This window comes from Lichenostomus cassidix, unplaced genomic scaffold (genome assembly GCF_008360975.1).
Source record: "Lichenostomus cassidix isolate B80296 unplaced genomic scaffold, HeHo_3.0 HiC_scaffold_842, whole genome shotgun sequence".
Taxonomy (NCBI): Eukaryota; Metazoa; Chordata; class Aves; order Passeriformes; family Meliphagidae; genus Lichenostomus; species Lichenostomus cassidix.
Window position 1 is genome coordinate 34,382 of NW_028147857.1, and position 22,041 is coordinate 56,422.

A 22,041-nucleotide genomic window follows, 5' to 3' on the forward strand; every position below is an offset into this window, starting at 1 on the left:
TCCCGCAGAGCCAGGAGGATGAACTCCAACATGGAGCCCCCAAACCCCAGCAGCACCTTGGGGGGTGAGATATGGTGGCAGCTTTGGGGGTCTGGGTTTGTCATGACCACTCAAAAATGCCCTCCCCGACCCACAGGCACTCCCAGGCCCCTCAAACCACCCAACATCTCCTCCTAGGATGTTCCCAAACCACTCCCTGCAATATAAATGGGCCTAAGAGCAACCATAACCCCATTCCCATCTCCCCCTAAACCCACCCAAATTCTCTCCAAGTCACACAGCCAGGCCAGGACCCCAAACCTCTCTCACAGAGCCTGCCAAACTCCGTCTCAGCACCACAAATGCCCACAAAAGCCCCTCCCAATCCCCCCAGGATTCCCTAAACCCCCTCCCACCCCCCAGGCACTGACCAGGAGAGGCTGGTGGACAGGAACATCCACAGCTGGGAGCAGCTCAGGCACTTCAGCAGTGATTTGGGCACTTTGGGGGGCACACCTCACCTGGGGAGACCCAGGCCAGGCACTGCGACAGAAAACCGGAATTGCTGAACACCAAGTGGGCTCAGGTGGACACATTCTGCCAGCACAACTATGAGACTGTTGTCCTGTCCCCCAGCCTGGGCAGCCCCAGAACATCCAAATCCTCATGAATATTCCCCTTAACCCCACATTCACCCCCAAATCCACAGTAAAACAGTGCAGCTTTAGATCTCTTTGTTTCATTTCTTTATTTTACCTCAGCTTTGGTTGTTCTGACAAGGTGAAGAAGGAAATCATTTAGGTTGGAAAAGACCTCCAAGATCATCCATCATTTCTTGATGCCACCAGAAGAAACAATTACACAGCAGGTAACAATTTTTAGGGTGTAACATTAATAAATCAGCTCTTCCCTATGAATTTGGGATGTCAGTCTGAGTCCAGATGGATGTTCCTGCCCCTGTGTTTGTCCAGGTGAGCACAGGGAATCAGGAGGCCATGGAAGCCACCAGCCAGGTGCCTTCCCAACCTGAGTATGTTAGTTTTGCTTAGCCCAGAACATCAGCAAGCTATCTTTAGCATCTAGGGGAAACTTAAACCCTTCAAAAGCTGTTGTGGTAGGCCTGAAGAAGTGGCTGAAGGGTTGGGAGGAAACTCACCCCTGTGTTCTTGAGTTGGTTTTGCTTAGCCCAGTTTTTGCTAGTGGGTGGGGAGGGGCACAAAAATGGCTCCTGTGTGTCCTGTGTGAATGTTCTAGAATTTTCACCATGTCCAGCAGAGCCAATCTCTGATGGCTCTGAAGATGATGGACATGCTGCTGGCCAAGTCTGGGCTAATTAGAGATGTTGGTTACACCTCTGTGATATCATATTTAAGAAGAAATCAAAACAATGTGAGCAAGCACTTCTTTTTAGACAGAGGATGAGGAGGAGGTGAGAATATGTGAGGGAAAACAACATGGAGACACCAAGGTCAGTGGAGAAGGTGGGGGAGGAGGTGCTCCAGGCACTAGAGCTGGAAATCCTCTGCTGGCCGTGGTGAGGACCATGGTGAAGCAGGTTGTCCCCCTGCAGCCCATGGGGTCCACGAGGGGTGCAGAGATCCACCCACAGCCCGTGGGGAGGTGCTCACGCTAGAGGAGCAGGTGGATGCCTGGAGGAAGCTGTGATCCAGTGGGAGTCCCAGTGCAGGGAAAGGCCTTGTTCCTTGGGATGGAAACAGCCTGGCCTGGGCTCAGAGCTCTGAACCCTGTGGACAAGAACTCATGGGGCAGCAGATTCCAGCAGCTGCTGCTCGACAGATTGGACCCACAGCAAACAACTTCGCAGAGGACTGTCTCCAGTGGGAGGGACCCATGGCTAAGTAGAGGACTCCTCTCCCTGAACAGCGGAAGAAATTTTGGTCATGGACTGACCAAAAAAACCCATACCCTGCCTGCCACAACCCCCTGTGCTATTGGTGGGAAAGAGGGAGGGGGGTGAGCAGAGAAACAGTGTATTAAGAGCTTATTTTTAGTTCTCATTTGCCTCCTCTGATTCTGTTTAGGGTTAGGTTACCAATAAATCACTTTGCAACTTTTAAGTTCTCAGCCTGTTTTACCCTTCACTGCATCATTCCCAGTTCATTATCTTGACTCATGAGCCCTGTGTGTGTGTGTGTGTGTGTTACGGTTTTTTTTCCTCTCTCCTTTGCACACCTGCAGAAAGAGAAGGAGAAGAGAAGAGAGAAGAGAGAAGAAGAAAGGGAAGAGACGAGAAAGCAGATTTCGTAGGTGCCTGGCATTTGGTCAGGGTCAAACCACAGCACTGGGTCACTGGCAGTGTGGGTCACCAGGGCTCTTCCCAATGAGGGTCCTCCGATGTTGGATGAATACAGAGAAGTGCATGAAGCTCTTCCCCCACTCGGGGCACTCGCAGGGCTTCCCTTACCGGTGCCTCCGTCGGTGTCTGCTCAAGTGAGAGCTCCTGGAGAAGCTCTTCCCACACTTGGGACACTCATAAGGCCTCTCCCCGGTGTGGATCCTCTGGTGGCAGATCAGGGTGGAGCTCTGGCTGAAGCTCTTGCCACATTCCCCACACTCGTATGGTCTCTCCCCAGTGTGGACACGCCGGTGGGTGATGAGGTGGGAGTTCTGTTTGAAGCCTTTCCTGCACTCAGGGCAGCGGAAGGGCCTCTTGTCTGTGTGAATCCGCTGATGACTGAGGAGTTCTGAGCTGGTTGGAAACCTCTTCCCACACTCGAAACACTCATAGGGCCTCTCCCCAGTGTGGATCATCTGGTGGGTGACGAGGTGGGAGTTGTGCTTGAAGCCCTTCCTGCACTCAGGGCAGCGGAAGGGCCTCTCCTCTGTGTGAATCCGCTGGTGCAGGAGGAGATTGGAGCTGCTCTGAAACCTCTTCCCACACTCAGAACACTCATAGGGCCTCTCCCCGGTGTGGATCCTCTGGTGGCAGATCAGGCTGGAGCTCTGGCTGAAGCTCTTCCCACATTCCCCACACTCATAGGGTTTCTCCCCAGTGTGGATGCGCCGGTGGGTGATGAGGTGGGAGTTATGTTTAAAGCCTTTCCTGCAGTCAGGGCAGCGGAAGGGCCTCTCCTCTGTGTGAATCCGCTGATGACTGAGGAGATGGGAGCTGGTCTGAAACCTCTTCCCACATTCCCCACACTCATAGGGTCTCTCCCCGGTGTGGATCCTCTTGTGATAGATCAGGGTGGAGCTCTGCCTGAAGCTCTTCCCACATTCCCCACACTCGTAGGGCTTCTCGGTCTCATGAAGCTTCTCAGCAATCTCCAGCTCCGAACTCTGCCTGAAGCTCTTGCCAACTTCCTGGCACAGGGTGGGTCTTTGCTCTTCAGAGCACCCTGGGCTGGGTTTGCAGCCCCTCCTTGGGCAGCATCTCTGGGACTTTTCCTCCCGGTTGGATTCCTGGGTCATGGAGCTGCTCAAAAGGGCCTCTTCCATGAGGTTCTGCTGTAAGGACTTGTCCTCCCTGGTCTCTCTCCTCACCTTGTTGTCTGGGGAAGGAAGGACAAGGAGAGGATTTGGGATTTGCCTCCATGCCAGAGGGAAGGGGAAGGAGATCTCCCCCGTCCATCCCTACCAGGACAGAGTCAGCAGCAGGGTTGTCCTGCAGCCAGGGGCGATGCTGGGCTGGGAGATGGAGGAGAAGAGAGCAGGAAAGGGGCAGGGACTTCCTCCTCACCTGCCTGGCTGTCCTGGGGCATCTTCCTCTTCCTCACAGCTTCCTCCTTCTCCATCTGGCCAAGTTTTGGGAATTGGAAATCCTCATTTGGGTAAAAGAAAGGTGTGAGTGCCTTGGGTTGGGGGTTCCTCCTGCCCAAGTCTATCTCTAGAAGTCACCGGTTGTTTTGTGTCTATAAAATCCTCCTAAAATAAGAATGAGTTCAGAAAAAGCCTCCCAGGGTTCCCCCTTTCCAGTCTTCTCTCTTTGGGGTTCTGGGGTTTCCCATTCTCAAAGCTGCTGGGGCTCCCATGGGTCCTGGGGATCCCCTTCTTCTGGGTCCTGATTAGGGATGCTGTGGGGTTTCGGTGCTCCCAGGGGTCCCTTCTTCCCTGATTGTGCTTTGGCTCCAAGGGCTCCCAGGGTCCCCCTCTGCAGGCTCCCCCCACTCCAGGCACTCGGGGCTTCCCCCTCTCCCCCTCACCCCTTTCAGTGTCACAGTGTCCCAGCCCTGCCTCATCTCCAGCCTCCCCCACCCCTCCAGGCTGCCAGGGGTCCCCCAGGTCTGGTATTGCCCCTCTCTGCTCTCTGCACTCTGGGAGTCCTGCTTTCCACCCCCCTGGGCTCTCCCAGGGATCCCCAAAACCAATGACCTGTCCTAGCAATACCAGGAAATTCCTACATGGACCACCCCCAATATTCCACCAAAGGTGCATTTATGGCTCAGCTTTGGAGTCCTGCAAGATCCAAACATACCCTCTGGCCCAAAAAATCCCCCCCAGGGGCATGCAAAGATATCTGGGGCTCACTTCCAGAATCTGCAAGTTCCAAACACCCCTCAAAAACTAACACCCTCCCAGAGACCCCCCAATAGCTTTGGGGTGAGCTCCCCCTCCCTGGTGACCTGTGGAATGCAGGGGGGGCAATGATCCGAGAGCCAGGGGTGCTGCAGACACAGTGGGTGGTGAAATCTCATGGTTCTTCTGCTCCTCCTTTTCCTGCTCCTCCTCCTCTCTCCCTCCTCTTCCTCCCGCTCCTCCTCTGCTCCCACCCCAGAACCCCATTCCCCACCCTCCTCTGCCCCACGGCTGCTGCAGCACTGACTGCTGGGTGGGGGGAACCCCCCGATCAGCCCCAGGGATGGGCAGGGGGCTTGGGGACCCCCAGTGCAGATCCACCTCCCCCAGAGCCCCAGGGAATTGCTCCAGGGATCCTGTGCTGGGGGACAGGGCTGGACCCCCATGGAACTGCCCTGCTTCCGTGCCAACCCCACCTTTCCCTCCCCTCTCCTCCCCTTTCCCATCCTTCTCCCAATCCACAGACCCCTCCCGACTCCATTTGGGTGTCCCATCCCCCTCCCGCTCTCTTTGGGGGTCCCAGCCCCCTCTTTTCCCTTGCTCTTCTGCCCTTGCACCATCATTCCCTCAATCCCCAAACCCCCCTCCCCCCTATGATTGGTTTTGGGGGTTCCAGGCCCTTCCTGCCCACTCTGGGGGTCCCAATACCCATCTCGTTCCATTTGGGCTCCCAGCCCCCCTTCTTACCGCGCCCCCCGCTCACCCCGCGGCCGGGGGGACTCCCAGCGCCACCAGTGCCACCAGTAGGGCCCCAGCTGCCCCCACACGCTCTTGCCGTGCCCAGCGCCGGTTTTGCAGGTGCCCAGAGCCCCAAAGCAGCCCAAAGCGCTCTGCCCTGGGGGGTCCCCAAAGCGGCCCCGCCCCGCGCGGCACTGGCAGCACCAGTCCGGAGCAGTGCGCAGCGCGGGCGGGCTGCATCAGCCGTGCCGGGCAGGGCCGGGCAATGCCCGCGGGGCTCCCCCCGCACTCGGCCCCCAGTTGCCGGGACAGCAAGGGGGGCCCGGCCTGGGCGCCCCCCACCTCCCCCCTCCCCAAATTCCGCTCCTGGGGGCGCTGGGGGCGAGGGGGGGCGCAGGTGGGGTCCAGAGGTGGCGGAGCCACGTGTCCCCCCGCTGCCAGTGCCACTCCCGGAGGATCAGGGGCACCCCAAAACTCCCTCACAGCTGCCGGATACCCCGCAAGCCCCTAAGGAGTGGGGTCCCCCTGCTTCATCACCCCTAACCTTCGGCTGCCTCATCCCAGGACCCATCCCACCCACTCCCCTACCCCAGACTTCATCCCACACCCCAATCCACATCCAACCCTTCCCGGGCCTCATCCCATCCCATCCCATCCCATCCCATCCCATCCCATCCCATCCCATCCCATCCCATCCCATCCCATCCCATCCCATCCCATCCCATCCCATCCCATCTGTGGAAAGCTGGCTTCTAGAGAAGGGACACGCAGGTGTAGATAGATTACTACTTAACAAGCTGCTTCTTAACAATAGCCATATTCAGCCAACTATTAATTAGATACCTTCGTCCAATCAGCGATCAAAGGTCACCATGACTTTCCTTCAACATGGAGATCGTAGGAGCCGTCGAGAATGCGTTAATTGGCAACAAATATGCAGAAATCAGGCATTATAGGTAAACATAGATACATGTTAAGGCAAGTAGCCAAACTTAGGGCATGGAAGTATATAACCAATAGTATTGTATGATTACAGAATATGCATGAGTTAGTTACCTACACTATAAATTGTATGCTGTAGATGAATAAACTGAAGCTTGTGGTAAATTCATATTGGATTGTCAAGCCTCCGTTTCTCGGCAAATGGTGACCCCCGACGTGATACGAACAAGGGTCCTGCTCCCCATCTGGCTGGACCTGCTGGGGAACAGCGTGGCCACGGCCGAAAATCCAGACACCTGGCTCTGATACACCCCGGAGGGTCAAAGCAGTGAGCGCACATACAGGACGACCGTTATCAGGGCGGGATCTGGACACTGCCGGACTTGTGAGGTGAAAATCTCGCACCAGAGAGGAAAAGTGGCCGAACATCTCGGAGGGTGAAAAAAAAAAAAAGTGAGTGCGCCATGAAGAGACAAGCCACTTTTGATGTGTTTTATTGCTTTTTAGAAAAGCGGGGGATTAAGGGTAAGGATATAAAGAGTGATTTAGTGGCGTTGACAGCATGGGGGTTGGCTAAAGGTTGTTTTATTGACCCTAACAGCATTTTTGATCGTGATGAATTGCAGAGAGTAGGAGATAAGTTGTGGGATGCTATTCTTGAAGATGATAAGGTTGGAGAAAAACTATGCAAAGTGTGGAAGATAGCTAGTAAGGCTCTGTATCAGTATCAGGCAGAACAGAGGGCGGCTAGGGCTTCTTCTGAGCGGCTGAGTCCACCTCCCCCGTCTACTTCAGGGCAAGGTAATGAGCGATCATGGCCGCTCCCCCCATTAACAAACACAGTACATATTCCCCCTACTAATCCATTTGCTGAGCCCTCTGAGGATGCGTTGAAGCCTTCCGCTCCGATCGAGTCTTCTGACCCAGTATCTCACAGGGCAGTTTTTCAGTCACCCAGTTTGGGGAGCCCCGAACTTCCGCCTACCGGGGGTCTGGCCAGTCCCGGTGGTGCCGGTTTGGGGGCTGCATGTCAGCATGAAATTTATTGGAGGCTATTTACCTCACAAACGGCTCAGGAGGGTGACGTGGAAGCTGCGACTGAGATGTTGGGGGTGTTCCCAGTGATTTACAGCCCAGGAGAGCAGGGAGGGCTCACTGCTTCTATTTTAACCCTAAACTGGAAAATCTTATTTCAGTTACAAGCTACCGTGAGTGAATTCGGAATTCAGGGAGAGCCTACTAGAGAAATGCTAGATTATATCTGGGAATCAGGACTTCTGCTCCCCAACGATATCAAGGGCATTGCACGATTGATACTTACTCAACATCAACAATTGCTGTTCAATGCTCATTGGCAGGCATTCTGCCAGGAGTCGGTGGGTCTGAATCGCCAGCAAGGTGACCCGCTGCATGGAGTCACTCTAAATAAATTGATGGGGTTAGGTCCTCATCTAAGAAGTGAGGATCAGGCACTCTTGGGACCAAACAAGATTAGAGAGTCTATGGATTTAGCTCGGAATGCTCTGGATAAAATAAAAGCCCCCGGAGGCATCCCGTCATATATGTCCATCAAGCAGGGGCGGGATGAGCTGCTGGGATCTTTTGTAGATAAGGTTGCTGCAGCGGTGAAAACAGCAGGAATGGCAGAATGCATGCAAGGGACTATGTTAAAGCAGTGTGTATTGCAAAATGGAAATGGGACAGTCAGAAATCTTATCATGACCATGCCAGAGAATTGGTCCATAGAGGACCTTTTAGAGAAAGCTTCACAGTTCCTTATAGACAGTCAGGCTATGTTGATCAATGCTATTAAGGAGCTGGGGGAGGGATTAAAAGCGCAGGCAGAATGCTCTCAAAATCAAGTCCTCGGCGCACTCACACCCCTCCGGCAGCCAAGGCCACCTCCAGCATCTCGAAAAACAAAGCTCCATTGTTTTTGCTGTGGACAGCCAGGGCACTTACGGCAAAACTGCCCTGCTGGAGCAGTGTGGTGTTCTCAGTGCCAGTCTACGTCACACAGCTCTGAAGCTTGTCGGAGATCCCAGGGAAACGGGAATCGGAGCGCGAAAGGGACTATGACACAAATAGTAGCACCTGTCCAACAGGACCAATTGTAATCAGAGGACAGCATATGGGTGCTCTTTTGATCGGGCGTTCATCTGCAACCATGAAAGGACTGGACATTTTAACTGGATTAATCGATACTGATTTTCAGGGTACAATTGACATTATGGCTCGGACATTTCATCCACCTATTCATATTCCTGCTGGATCTAAAATTGCTCAAGTGATCCCTATACCACAGTTGCTCAAAGTCCATCTGGTCGGCCTCATCGAGGAACAGGAGGTTTTGGCTCCACAGGCCCTGCGGTTATGCTAACAGTGGATTTGAAGCAACGTCCACAAAAACGGATATCTTTGGAATATTCTGGCTATCGGATACAATTATCAGCACTTTTGGATACTGGAGCTGATGTCACGGTACTGGATGAAAACAAATGGCCTGCTCACTGGCCAGCATATGCATCTGGAGCTACTGTTTCTGGTGTAGGAGGTATCACCATGGCTCGTCAGTCACCACGTTTAAAAATTACCATCGATGACAAAGTTGTGGACTGTGTGGTACAGTTGTTACCACTTCCCCCAGGAGTAAATGCTTTAGTAGGCCGTGATGTTTTGGCCCAAATGGGAGCCTTACAACCAGGGCTCCCCAATCCCAGCATGCTACCAGATGAATGGTTTCTACTTGTTGTGGACTTAAAGAACTGTTTTTTCACCATTAGACTACATCCAGATGACATGCAGCGCTTTGCTTTTACGCTGCCCTCAATTAACCGTGAGGCACCAGCACAACGTTTTGAATGGACTGTATTACCACAGGGAATGCGGAACTCACCGACACTTTGTCAACTCTATGTGGATGCTGCTCTCAGGCTTCTTTGGACGGCCTGGCCAGAAGTAATCATCTATCACTACATGGATGATATATTACTGGCACAGAGCGCACCTTTTACTGCAGATCAGTTACACACCCTGACTAATCACTTGCGTGCTCAGGGCCTTACAATCGCCCCTGAAAAGGTACAGAACACATCACCATGGCAATATTTGGGATGGACAATAACAGACCATCAGGTTCGTCCTCAAAAACTGCAAATTCACACAAACATCCAAACCCTACATGATGCTCAAAAACTGATGGGTGACTTACAATGGCTTCGTCCTGTCATTGGTATTCCTAATGAACTGTTGAATGTTCTGCGGCCTCTACTGAAAGGCACTGAGCCAGCTACAAAAGTCACCCTCTCTACAGCACAGCAGGCGGCGATCCAGACTATCTCAGAACGTGTTGTACAAAATCATACATCGCGTCGTCTACTGGATGTGCCACTAAATATCACTGTGCTAACTGGCCCTCAATACCTTTTGGGTGCCATCACTCAGCATAAAAAGAAAACGGGGGAAAATACCCCCACCACAAATGAGGATTACAATGTTTTGGTGCTGGAATGGTTAGCACCACCCCTTCAACCACGAAAAACGATTCAGGAAAACATAACTACAATGGCAAATCTCATCAAACGTGGCCGCCAAAGGATAAGGGAGATCCAAGGAACATCGCCAGGGGAAATACAAGTACCACTGAAGCTGGATGACTTGAACTGGTACTTACAAAATTCTATGGATCTTCAGGCAGCGTTGCTGGAAGAGGGAACCCTCATCAGTATCCGACCTCTCCAGCCTTCTACGCTGGCATGGATGTCTAATCACCGATGGCTAATAAAGCCATTGCGGTCATCCTCTCCGCTTTCAGGAGCAGTGACTGTTTATACAGATGCTGGCAAACGCTCCCGTAAAGCTGCTGCGACGTGGATGGAGGAGAAGCAATGGCGACACGAAATTATTCCTGCAACATCGGAGGACTCTTTACAAACCTTGGAACTATCAGCAGTGGTCTGGGTCTTTACCAACTGGATAGACCAACCTGTTAACATCGTCACAGATTCTCTCTATGTCGCAGACATTGCTAACAGAATTGAGGAAGCAATGGTTAAGGATGTGCAAAAATGCCAACTAGCGGAACTATTGATGGTGCTTAAACGCACCATTGGCCAAAGGACTGACCCATATGCCGTGTTGCATATAAGAAGTCATCAGTGGTCAGAGGGCCTTGGAGAAGGCAATGCCAGAGCGGACCGATTGGTAGCGGTGGCGGAAGCTCCAGTATCTTCCTTTGAGAGGGCCCGCCACGCACATATGAACTTTCATTAAAATGCAAGGGGTCTCCATAAGGGTTTTGGAATTCCACTAGCAGAAGCCAGGGCCATAGTGCGGGCCTGCCCTATTTGTAGTTTTCATAACCAGGGTGTTGGTTTGGGTATGGGAGTGAACCCCAAGGGGGTTACAAGCTAATGAGTTATGGTAGATGGATGTAACACATTTCCCTGAATTTGGTAGATTAAAATATGTCCATGTTTGCATTGGCACATACAGCCACATGATATGGGCAACACTACAGCCCGGTGAAAGAGGCCGGGATGTTATAAGGCACCTTACTAGTTCCTTTGCCGTATTGGGCAAACCCAAAGCTATCAAAACAGACAATGGACCAGCTTATTGTAGTGCCTTGGTGAAAAAATACATGCAACTTTGGGATATAAAACATACTACAGGAATTCCTCACTCCCCAACGGGGCAGGCAATGGTAGAACGAGCAAATGCAACAATAAAGGGTTACCTGGCAAAACATAAGGAGGTCTCAGATAGTAGAGAAAGGCTTTCTAAAACCCTGTTTGTGCTAAATCATCTGTGTATATTTGGAGATCAGGATTTACCACCTTTCTTAATTCATCACAAGGGAGTGGCACAGCCACCGGTACCACGCATGAAGGTCCTATATAAGGACCCCAAAACAGGCATCTGGGAGGGTCCAGTAGAGGTCATATATTCTGGCAGAGGTTATTTTGAGTATCTTCCTCCACAAGCCCCCTTTGGGTTCCTAGCCGCTGGGTGAAGCCTGCACTTGATCAACCTGGCACAGCTACAGGTGCCCCCGATACCGCCGATCGATGAAACACCACGACTGATCCGGCTTCTACATTGTGCTCTTGATCCTATCTTGCGGCGAGCTGGGGTTCCAGTCGAGTGTTGGCAGACTTTATTAGAATTAAGAGATATTATAAATAGATTAGGCTCTGTACACCCTTACCTGAATAGATACCCTTGTAGAAATTGTGCTAATCTGTGGTGTCAGGCATGGTTACTTATTAAGTGTGGTATTTGTAAGAAACGGTGGTGGGTCCATCAAGAAGTGTATAATACTTGTTGTTTGGCTTGCATTAATACACGCATAACTCATATTGACTTTGCACATAACAGGCTGCAGCAAGCTTTAGCTGCATTTACAGGGCTGCCTGATTGGCAAGGTTTGCAATTACTTGAATCCGAAGAGCAAAAATTTATAGCCTGGTTACGTTGGGAGGCCCAAGATGCAGTAAATTGGGCAACATCAAACTCTGGGTCTCAAATTTTGAGAGCAGTGTGCACCGATTGGGCTTTAGAAAGGATCCCAAAGTACTGGGTTATCAGAGAACATGAATGGGAACGCACTAAAAGGCGTTTTGCTCCTGTACATACTGTGCATGTTAGGCGTTGTTCTGGCAGATGCTACCGATGCAAACGCCAATAATCCCTTCCATTCAACTGAGCCCAGGAAAAATTTGTGGGTCACCTGGGCAAATCAGACACGTACTAGTGCTTTTTGCCTTGCGCTTGCATCAGCCACTAACCCTTTTCGCACATGCTTATTTGGTATCCCAAGCTTTGATAATACTAGCTTTGCACGGTTTTCAACTAACAACTGCTCACAAGCTGCCAATGTTAGCCATTGTACTGCTCTCTTGTTGCCGGGTCTTAATACCTCATTGCCATGAGATCCTCAGGAGTTGGATCTCTTGGGGAGCCGAGCTCTTAATGCAAGTGGCAATGAAACAGGCTGCATAACTTTTGGTAGCCCCATAGTGATTCCTAAATACATAAGCAACTTCAATGGCTTAAGGAGCATACAGCAAAGATAACAGTGCAAAAGGACGATGGCCTATTCGGAATTCCATGGGGTGACTGGGGTATAACAGGATGGCTTCGCTATATCTTGCAAGTAGGATTAGTGATTTTACTTGTCCTTGTTGGCATAGCTGTTATTCTACCTTGTGCTTTGCAATGTTTGAAAAAATCATTATCACAGACAGTGAATGAGCTTTGGCTCACACAAACGCGTAAAGAAAACAGGGGAATTGTGGAAAGCTGGCTTCTAGAGAAGGGACACGCAGATGTAGATAGATTGCTTCTTAACAATAGCCATATTCAGCCAACTATTAATTAGATAACTTCGTCCAATCAGCGATCTAAGGTCACCACGACTTTCTGCAACATAGGAGTCGTGGGGGCCGTCAAGAATGCGTTAATTGGTAACAGATATGCAGAAATCAGGCACTATAGGTAAACATAGATACATGTTAAGGCAAGTAGCCAAACTTAGGGCGTGGAAGTATATAACCAATAGTATTGTATGATTACAGAATATGCATGAGTTAGTTAACTACACTATAAAATTGTCTGCTGTAAATCAATAAACTGAAGCTTGTGGTAAATTCATATTGGATTGTCAAGCCTCCGTGTCTCGGCAATAAATCACTTTGCAACTTTAAGTTCTCAGTCTGTTTTACCCTTCAGTTTATCCTGCCTGGTTCATTATCTCGACTCATGAGCCCTGCGTGTGTGTGTGTGTGTGTGTGTGTGTTAGGGTTTTTTCCCTCCCCTCTGCATACCTGCAGCAGGGGAGAGAAGAGAAAGCAGATTTCATAGGTGCCTGGCATTTGGCCAGGGTCAAATCACAACACTGGGTCACTGGCAGTGTGGGTCACCAGGGCTCTTCCCAGTGTGGGTCCTACAATTGGGATGAATATGGAGCAGTGCATGAAGCTCTTCCCCCACTCGGGCCACTCGCAGAGCTTCCCTTACCGGTGGCACTGTTGGTGTCTGGTCAACTTAGAGCTCTGGGTGAAGCCTTTTCCACACTCGGGACACTCATAGGGTCTCTCCCCACTGTGGATGCGCTGGTGGGTTATGAGGGTGGAGTTGTGCTTGAAGCCCTTCCTGCAGTCAGAGCAGCGGAAGGGTTTCTCGTCTGTGTGAATCCGCTCATGGATGAGGAGAGCTGAGCTGGTGTGAAACCTCTTCCCACACTCAGAACACTCGTAGGGACTCTCCCCAGTGTGGATCCTCTTGTGACGGATCAGGTGAGAGCTGTGGCTGAAGCTCTTCCCACATTCCCCACACTCATAGTGTCTCTCCCCAGTGTGGATGCGCTGGTGGGTGATGAGGGTGGAGTTGTGTTTGAAGCCCTTCTGGCACTCAGGGCAGCGGAAGGGCCTCTCCTGTGTGTGAATCCGCTGATGCAGGATGAGAGCTGAGCTGGTCTGAAACCTCTTCCCACACTCGGAACACTTGTAGGGCCTCTCCCCGGTGTGGATCCTCTTGTGACAGATCAGGGTGGAGCTCCGGCTGAAGCTCTTCCCACATTCCCCACATTCATAGGGTCTCTCCCCTGTGTGGATCCGCTGGTGGTCCATAAGCTGGGAGATCTTTCTGAAGCTCTTCCCACATTCCCCACACTCGTAGGGCTTCTCAGTCTCATGAAGCTTCGCAGCAATCTCCAGCTCCGAACTCCAGCTGAAGCTCTTGCCAACTTCCTGGCACAGGGTGGGTCTTTGCCCTTCAGAGCACCCTGGGCTGGGTTTGCAGCCCCTCCTTGTGCAGCATCTCTGGGGCTTTTCCTCCCTGTTGGATTCCTGGGTCATGGAGCTGCTCAAAATGACCTCTTCCATGAGGTTCTGCCGTAAGGACTTGTCCTCCCTGGTCTCTCTCCTCAGCTCGTTGTCTGGGGAAGGAAGGACAAGGAGAGGATTTGGGATTTGCCTCCATGCCAGAGGGAAGGGGAAGGAGATCCCCCAATCCATCCCTAGCAGGACAGAGTCAGCAGCTGGGTTGTCCTGCAGCCAGGGGCAATGCTGGGCTGGGAGATGGAGGAGAAGAGATGGGGAAAGGGGCAGTGACTTCCTCCTCACCTGCCTGGCTGTCCTGGGGCATCTTCCTCTTCCTCGCAGCCTCCTTCTCCATCTGGCCAAGTTTTGGGAATCGGAAATCCTCATCTGGGTAAAAAAAAGGTGTGAGTGCCTTGGGTTGGGGGTTCCTCCTGCCCAAGTCTATCTCTAGAAGTCACCGGCTGTTTTGTGTCTATAGAAACCTCCTAAAATAAGAATGAGTTCAGAAAAAGCCTCCCAGGAGTTCCCCCTTTCCAGTCTCCTCTCTTTGGGTTTCTGGGGTTTCCCATTCTCAAAGCTGCTGGGGCTCCCATGGGTCCTGGGGATCCCCCTTCTCCTGGGTCCTGATTAGGGATGCTGTGGGGTTTCGGTGCTCCCAGGGGTCCCTTCTTCCCTGATTCTGCTTTGGCTCCAAGGGCTCCCAGGGTCCCCCTCTTCAGGCTCCCCCCACTCCAGGCATTCGGGGCTTCCCCCTCTCCCCATTGCCCCTTTCAGTGTCACAGTGTCCCAGCCCTGCCTCATCTCCAGCCTCCCCCACCCCTACAGGCTGCCAGGGGTCCCCCAGCTCTGGTATTGCCCCTCTCTGCTCTCTGCACTCGGAGTGCTGCGTTCCACCCCCCTGGGCTCTCCCAGGGATCCCCAAAACTGATGTCCTGTCCTGGCAATACCAGGAAATTCCCACATGGACCACCCCCAATATTCCACCAAAGGTGCATTTATGGCTCAGCTTTGGAGTCCTGCAAGATCCAAACATACCTCTGGCCCAAAAAATACCCACCAGGGACATGCAAAGACATCTGGCGCTCAATTCCAGAATCTGCAAGTTCCAAAAACCCCTCTAAAATGAAAACCCTTCCCGAGACCCCCCGATAGCTTTGGGGTGAGCTCCCCCTCCCTGGTGACCTGTGGAATGCAGGGGGGGGCAATGATCCCAGAGCCAGGGGTGCTGCAGAAACAGTGGGTGGTGAAATCTCATAGTTCTGCTGCTTCTCCTTTTCCTGCTCCTGCTCTCTCTCCCTCCTCTTACTCCCACTCCTCCTCTGCTCCCACCCCAGAACCCCATTCCCCACCCTCCTCTGCCCCACGGCTGCTGCAGCACTGGCTGCTGGGTGGGGGGAACCCCCCGATCAGCCCCAGGGATGGACAGGGTTCTTGGGGACCCCCAGTGCAGATCCACCTCCCCCAGAGCCCCAGGGGATCCAGTGCTGGGGGACAGGGTTGGATCCCCATGGAACTGTCCTGCTTCCATCCCAACCCCACCTTTCCCTCCCCTCTCCTCCCCTTTCCCATCCTTCTCCCAATCCACAGACCCCTCCCAACTCAACTGGGGTGTCCCATCCCCCTCCCGCTCTCTTTGGGGGTCCCAGCCCCCTCTTTTCCCTTGCTCTTCTGCCCTTGCACCATCATTCCCTCAATCCCAACACCCCCTCCCCTATGATTGGTTTTGGGGTTTCCAGGCCCCTCCTGCCCACTCTGGGGGTCCCAATCCCCATCTCGCTCCATCTGGGCTCCCAGCCCCCCTTCTCACCGCGCCCCCTGCTCACCCCGCGGCCGGGGGAACTCCCAGCGCCACCAGTGCCACCAGTAGGGCCCCAGCTGCCCCCACACGCTCTTGCCGTGCCCAGCGCCGGTTTTGCAGGTGCCCAGAGCCCCAAAGCAGCCCAAAGCGCTCTGCCCTGGGGGGTCCCCAAAGCGGCCCCGCCCCGCGCGGCACTGGCAGCACCAGTCCGGAGCAGTGCGCAGCGCGGGCGGGCGGCATCAGCCGTGCCGGGCAGGGCCGGGCAATGCCCGCGGGGCTCCCCCCGCACTCGGCCCCCAGTTGCCGGGACAGCAAGGGGGGCCCGGCCTGAGCGCCCCCCACCTCCCCCCTCCCCAAATTCCGCTCCTGGGGGCGCTGGGGGCGAGGGGGGGCGCAGGTGGGGTCCAGAGGTGCCGGAGACACGTGTCCCCCGCTGCCAGTGCCACCCCCGAAGGATCAGGGGTACCCCAAAACTCCCTCACAGCTGCCGGATACCCCGCAAGCCCCTACGGAGTGGGGTCACCCCGGCTTCATCACCCCGAACCTTCGGCTGCCTCATCCCAGGCCCCATCCCACCCATCCCCCTCCCGCAGACTTCATCCCACACCCCAATCCACATCCAACCCTTCCCAGTCTCATCCCATCCCTCCCGGCAGACGCCACCGTGACCCCCGAAAAACTCGCGTCTAGGGGACTCCCCAGTACTCCCCCAAGAGGCATTTGCGACTCTCATTTGGAGTCCTGCAAGATCCAAACATCCACCCAGTCCCCGCCCCCCCACCCCCCGCAACATACACAGAAAAACCCCAACCGTCCCAGGAGCAACCAAAGAAATTTGGGGCTCGGTGCTGGAGTCCTACAAGGTCCAAAAATCTTCCTCTCCCAAAAAGAACCCCAGGCACCACCCAAGATATTTGGGCCGAGCTCCCCCTGCCCGCTCACCTGCGGGATGTCCCGGCGGGGGCGATACTCCCGGGCCGAGGGTTGCAGACACAAAGAACAATAGACACACGTGGTGATTCCTTCTCCTGCTTCTCGTGCTGCTCCTCCCCTCCCCTTCCTCTTCTTCCCCGCTCCTCCCCCTTTATCCCTCCCCTTCCTCTCGCTCCCCCTCTTCCATCCCTCCTCCCCACCGGCTCTTCCTCCTCCCCAGCGGCTCTTCCTCCTCCTCTGTCTTTCCTCCTCCTCTCCTGTCCGCTCCTCCTCTTCCTTTTATTTCTGACTGCCATCCCGGCTTTGTCTCACATCCCCCCGGTCCATCCCGTGCTCAGCAGAGCATCCTGTGCTCTGTCAGCACTCTCTACTCCTTCGGGAAGGATTTGGGATTCATGCCAGGCACAGACACTGAACCTCACCCCAAACTGCCCCGGTGCCATTGCTGTCCCCTCGGCGCTGGGCAGCTGCTGTCCCAGGGCAAGCAGGGACACAAACGAAGCCAAGTGCAGCCCAGCTGCCTGCGCTGATCCAGACGAGCCCCAGGGACAAGGTCCTGCAGAGCCACACGGAGCCCTCGGCTCCTGGCTGGGAACGGCTTGTGTTGTGGCTGCCCCAGCGGCCAGAGCGAGTCCTGGAGCTCCCCAGCTCCTGCAGCAGGACCCAGGTTCCACCTGCTCTGCCAGGCCCTGGCCAGGGGCCAGCAGATCCACTGGCTCCATGCAAAGGGGGAAGACAAGAAGGATGGATTGGATGCAGCCCCCAAGGACCTTGAGCAAATTGTTCAGGAACATCCAGACCTTGAGCTGATTTTTGCAAAGCTACAACTGGCAGAGTTCTGGGGTGCAGGAGACCCAGCATGGGAAGAGGAGATCTACAAGGAGCTGCAGGAGAAACACCCTGAGCCTCAAAGGCTGTCACACACCAAATCTCTGCTGGAGAAAGTTCTTCCTCTCCAGGAAGAGATCCTGAGATGAGGCTAAAGCAAAGTCTGTGACTGGTGACAAATTTCCAATTGCAGAGAGAGCAGAGGAGGGACTGCAGGTGGAGGCTGGGAGCCTGGGAAGGAGGAAGGGGTGGGGAAAGTGTTTTGTTAGGGTTTGTTTTAGTTCTCCTTCTCATACTGTGATTTGCTTGGAAATGAATTCCATTAATTTCCCTAGCTTGTGTCTATTGTGCCCCTGACAGTGACCAGTGAGTGACCTCTCCCTGCCCTTATCCCAGCCCACGAGCCTTTCCTCCTGTTCTGTGTCCTGCACCTGTGAGGAGAGTGACAGAGCGGCTTTGGTGGCACCAGGCACCCGGCCAGGGCCAGTGCAGCCCAATAATTCCTGCAATTCATTCCCTCCAGGAAAGGTTCTTGAAAAGAGCAAACGACTGTGGAGAAGATTCCTGGAAAACTGAAACAGCTTTCCAGAAGTGAAATGAAAATGCAAAGAAACAATCTGAGATGTTTTCCTCTATTTATTTCTATGCTCCCCTTTTCCATGTTGCACTACTTCTCCATGCCATTAATTGCAAATGGATCTCACCTCGAAGATCCATGACTTAGCATGTTTTAGACTCTCTGTAATACCATGAGTTACACACAGTTTGTCTTCCCCCGTTCTGCTTGGAAAGCAATGCTGGAGACACAAGTGCAGTGCTTGGGTCAGGTATGAATTCTAGAGACCGGGAATGTGCTCTGCTAGTGTTTGACCCTCAGCAGGGACAATGCACAGAGCAGCCAAGGGGATTGCTGTGCCACTGTGCAGCAGTCAAGCCTCTGGATGTGGGCTGAACACGGCAAAGTTCCCGTGTTTGGACAGACTCAGGGGCTGCTCCCGGGGGCGCGCGGGGCTCGGCCGTGGGGCGCGCAGGAGCGAGCGGGGAACGGACAAACGGCCACTCGGACAAACGGCCACTTGGACTAACGGTCACTCGGACTAACGGAGACTCGGACTAACTGCCCCGGAGCTTCAGTTGCAGCGGCGGCAGCGGCGGCAGCTAAGGAAGAGTTTCTAGGACCCTCTCCGTCCCTTTCTCCTTCCTGCTCCTCCTCTCCCTCTCCCCCTGTCCCGCCTCCTCTCCCGGTGTCCCTTTCCCTGTGTCCCCTCCCTTTCGCGGGCTCCCTCTCCTCCTGCCGGGCGGGGCCATGCGCCCGGCCCGCCCCCTGCCCCGGCCGGGGCTGCCCCCTTCCCGCCCCCGGGCGGCCCGCCGCGCTCTCGGCTCCGCCCGGCTGTCGCCGGCATGGCTGTGGCGCTGCTGGGCGGGCCTCAGTGGCCACGGCTGGGGCAGCATCGCCTGTCCCTGGCTCCGCCTGTGCGGGCGGCGGTCCCGGCGGCGGCCCCGGCAGTCTCGGCCCCAAGCCCGGCGGCGGCCCCGGCTCCAAGCCCGGCGGCGGCCCCGGCTCTTCCAGGGGCCCGAGGCGGACACACGCGGCTCGGCCGCTCCCGCCGCCTCCGCTGCGCCTTCCCCGGCCCGAGCTCCGCCGCTCGGCAGTCCGGCCGCCATCCCCGAGCCGCCCGTGCCCCGTTCAGAGGGGCATGCCCGGCCCGGGGTGGTGCAGAGGCGGTCGGGGGCCGTGTGTGGCCCCGGGCCGAGCGGTGACGGCCGCGTGTCGCCCGCAGGGAAGGCGCAGGAGGCCCTGCAGGAGCGGTACCGGCTGGGTGCGCTGCTGGGCACAGGCGGGTTCGGCAGCGTCTACGCGGGGACGCGGCTAGCGGACGGCGCCCCGGTGAGTGGCGGGGCTGGAGGAGGAGGAGGAGGAGGAGGAGAAGGAGGAGGAGGGTGGGGCTCGGCAGGGCGGGCGGCGAGCTGAGCCCGCTGCTGTCTCTTGCTCGCAGGTAGCCATCAAATGTGTCTCGAGGGACCGCATCCATCATTGGGGCGAGTTGGTGAGTGAACGGGGCCAGCGGCAGAAGCCGGGCCGTGCCGGGCGGGGATAAGCCGGGGCCCGGCAGGGTGGGAGCTGCCAGGACGCCTCGAGGGAGGTAGAGCGGGCGTGGGGTGAGCGGGGGGCGCAGAGCATCCCGGGCTGGGTGAGGGGTCCCAGAGCCCTGGCATGGCCTCAGCCCCACTGATGGCATCGTGTTCCTCCCGCAGCCCGATGGCACCCGTGCGCCCCTGGAGATCGTGCTGCTGCACAAGGTGTCCACTGGCTGTGCTGGTGTCATCCAGCTCCTGGAGTGGGTTGAGCTCCCCGACGACTACCTGTTGGTGCTGGAGCGTCCGGAGCGCTGTCAGGACCTCTCGGATTTCCTGGCAGAGCGCAGGTTCCTGCCGGAGGAGGAGGCACGGGGGATGTTCCGGCAGGTGCTGGAGGCCGTGCAGCACTGCACCAGCTGCGGGGTGCTGCACAGGGACATCAAGCCCGAGAACATCCTGCTCGACCTGGCCACCATGCAGCTGAAACTTATCGACTTTGGCTGTGGCGCCTTCCTCCAAGACACAGCCTACACTCAATTTGCAGGTGAGCCTTCCCAGGGGATGCTCCTGGGCATCTCATGGTCCAGCCTGGATGTAGCACTGGGGCTTCTGCTATAGCTGCCAGGCATGGGATTAACTCTTCAGCCAAGTTACTTTTGGGTGGAGGTCGAAGGGGGCAGCTTGCAGCCCTGTTGACCACCTTCACCACCCACTCTGCCCTTGGCAGGGCTGAGGCTGGGGCAGTCAGTGTGACAAACTCCAATGAGTGTAGCAGTGAGGGGTGTCAGACCCCATGTCCCAGCCACTTTGGTAGGCAGGTGAGGAAGGTCTTGGACTGCTCCACTTCCCTTGTTTGCCTTGGCTTGTAATTGTTTTTTGGGGCCAAGGCAGAGAGGGATGAGAGTGGTTTTTCCCACCTCTGGGAATGGTTTCATTTTGCATGTCGTGGTTGGACCTCCCCAGGGCTTCTGCTGCCTCATTCCAGCACCAGTGGCTTCTTTTCCAACCCCAAGTTTGTACATGAGTCACAGGTGCTGGCGAGAGGGCAGCAGGTCACCCTGTGTGCCACTGGTGCAGCCCCTGCATGCCCAGGGATGTGGGGTGAGGCTCTGGGAGCAGCAGCATCCCCTGATGAACTCCATCTGTATTCCACAGGAACCCTGTCCTACAGCCCACCAGAGTGGATCCACCTCAAATTCTACAACGGTGGGGCAGCAACGATCTGGACCCTGGGCCTCCTGCTGTACCACCTGGTCGTCGGGAAGCACCCATTCAGGAGGGGCCAGGAGATCATCTGGGGGCGGATCTTGTTCCCACGACGGCTCTCTCAAGGTGGATCCTCATCTCTGTGGCACAGGGGGAATACCAGTGCTGGGAGAGAGCAGCAGGCTCATGAGCATCCTGCTCTGGCAGCTGCTGAGGAGGTGGCACATGTTCTGCTCTCCTGCCCTCCTCCAAAACAGAGAATGCCTGGGGAAGTTTAGGCACAGTTCTAGCACACCCAGCATGGCCTGGGCATGGGAAGTGGGAGGGAAAAGTGGACAGGAACCTTCTCCAACTGACTGGCAGTTTCTGGTTTCTCTCCTCAGAGTGCCAAGATGTTATTAAGAGGTGTTTGTCCATGCAACCCATGGACAGGCCATCGCTGGAGGAACTCTTCAACGATCCTTGGATGCAGGGTGTTCGTCGGCCCTAGAAGACAGAAGAGATGCACATGCACAGTTTGGTCCAGGGGCCTGGCAGGTAACAGCTCCACACATCTTTTGGCAACCAGAAGTAAAGCAAACTAGACGTTTTTTTGACCTGCCTGTAGCTCTGAGCAGGGATCATCAGAAGGGAACTCACAGCTCTTGTGCTGGAGCTGAGTTGGCGATCTGCTCTGGCAAGCACTGGTGGCCACCATCCACCCTGGTTTTGCTTGTCCTGGTTCATTGTTGGCTGGGGCCATGGGCAGAACACTGACAGCCTGGTGTGGCCCCCAGGGAAGAAGCAGGAGCCCCTGGAGATGCTGCACCAGGTGGAGCTGCAGCTGGAGACACCAAGGAGGACTTCAAGGATGACAACCTCTTCCTTGTCCTGGTGACATGAAAGCTGAAGATGATTGACTTAAATTCTGGCACCTCCTTCTCTTTGGTAGGGCTTGCGGGGATGGTCTGGGCTGGTAATGAAATGGGAGTTGGCTCCTGGCCCTGCCAACAGTCCCCAGCACCCACTGTGCCCTGGGCTGGGGCTGGGGGCAGCCACCCTGACCAAAACAAACCCCCATGGGGGGAGCAGAGGTGGGACTCCAGAAGCTGTGCAGCAGCAGGTTTGTTAGGCAGGGGAGGAAGGGCTTGGGCTGCTCCACTGCCCTTGTTTGCCCTGGATTACCATTATTTTGGGGGAGCTATGAAGGGGGAAGGAAGAAAGCCCTGGTTTACCCCAGCTGTGAGCGGGTTTTTCCCT

General features: G+C 55.1%; 3 protein-coding genes and 1 pseudogene across 3 annotated transcripts; 2 read left to right on the top strand and 2 right to left on the bottom strand.

Annotated features, from left to right (window-relative positions):
• Window positions 1-2,311: 2,311 nt before the first annotated feature.
• Window positions 2,312-3,721, bottom strand: LOC146420615 (uncharacterized). Its single transcript, XM_085048084.1, has 2 exons — window positions 3,680-3,721; window positions 2,312-3,491 (listed from the first exon to the last, which is right to left on the bottom strand). Exons 1-2 carry the CDS (start codon window positions 3,699-3,701, stop codon window positions 2,401-2,403), a joined length of 1,113 nt encoding a protein of 370 aa, XP_084904210.1. The 5' UTR covers window positions 3,702-3,721; the 3' UTR covers window positions 2,312-2,400.
• Window positions 3,722-7,238: 3,517 nt separating this feature from the next.
• LOC146420616 (endogenous retrovirus group K member 9 Gag polyprotein-like) lies at window positions 7,239-8,515 on the top strand. The gene is made up of 2 exons (XM_085048086.1): window positions 7,239-8,120; window positions 8,441-8,515. The coding sequence occupies exons 1-2, from the start codon at window positions 7,239-7,241 to the stop codon at window positions 8,513-8,515; spliced, it is 957 nt and encodes a 318-aa protein (XP_084904212.1).
• Window positions 8,516-13,151: 4,636 nt separating this feature from the next.
• Window positions 13,152-14,644, bottom strand: LOC146420617 (uncharacterized). The gene is made up of 2 exons (XM_085048088.1): window positions 14,262-14,644; window positions 13,152-14,074 (listed from the first exon to the last, which is right to left on the bottom strand). The coding sequence occupies exons 1-2, from the start codon at window positions 14,311-14,313 to the stop codon at window positions 13,152-13,154; spliced, it is 975 nt and encodes a 324-aa protein (XP_084904214.1). The 5' UTR covers window positions 14,314-14,644.
• A 4,179-nt stretch (window positions 14,645-18,823) lies between these two features.
• On the top strand, window positions 18,824-21,343 carry LOC146420618 (serine/threonine-protein kinase pim-1-like; annotated as a pseudogene).
• Window positions 21,344-22,041: the final 698 nt, after the last annotated feature.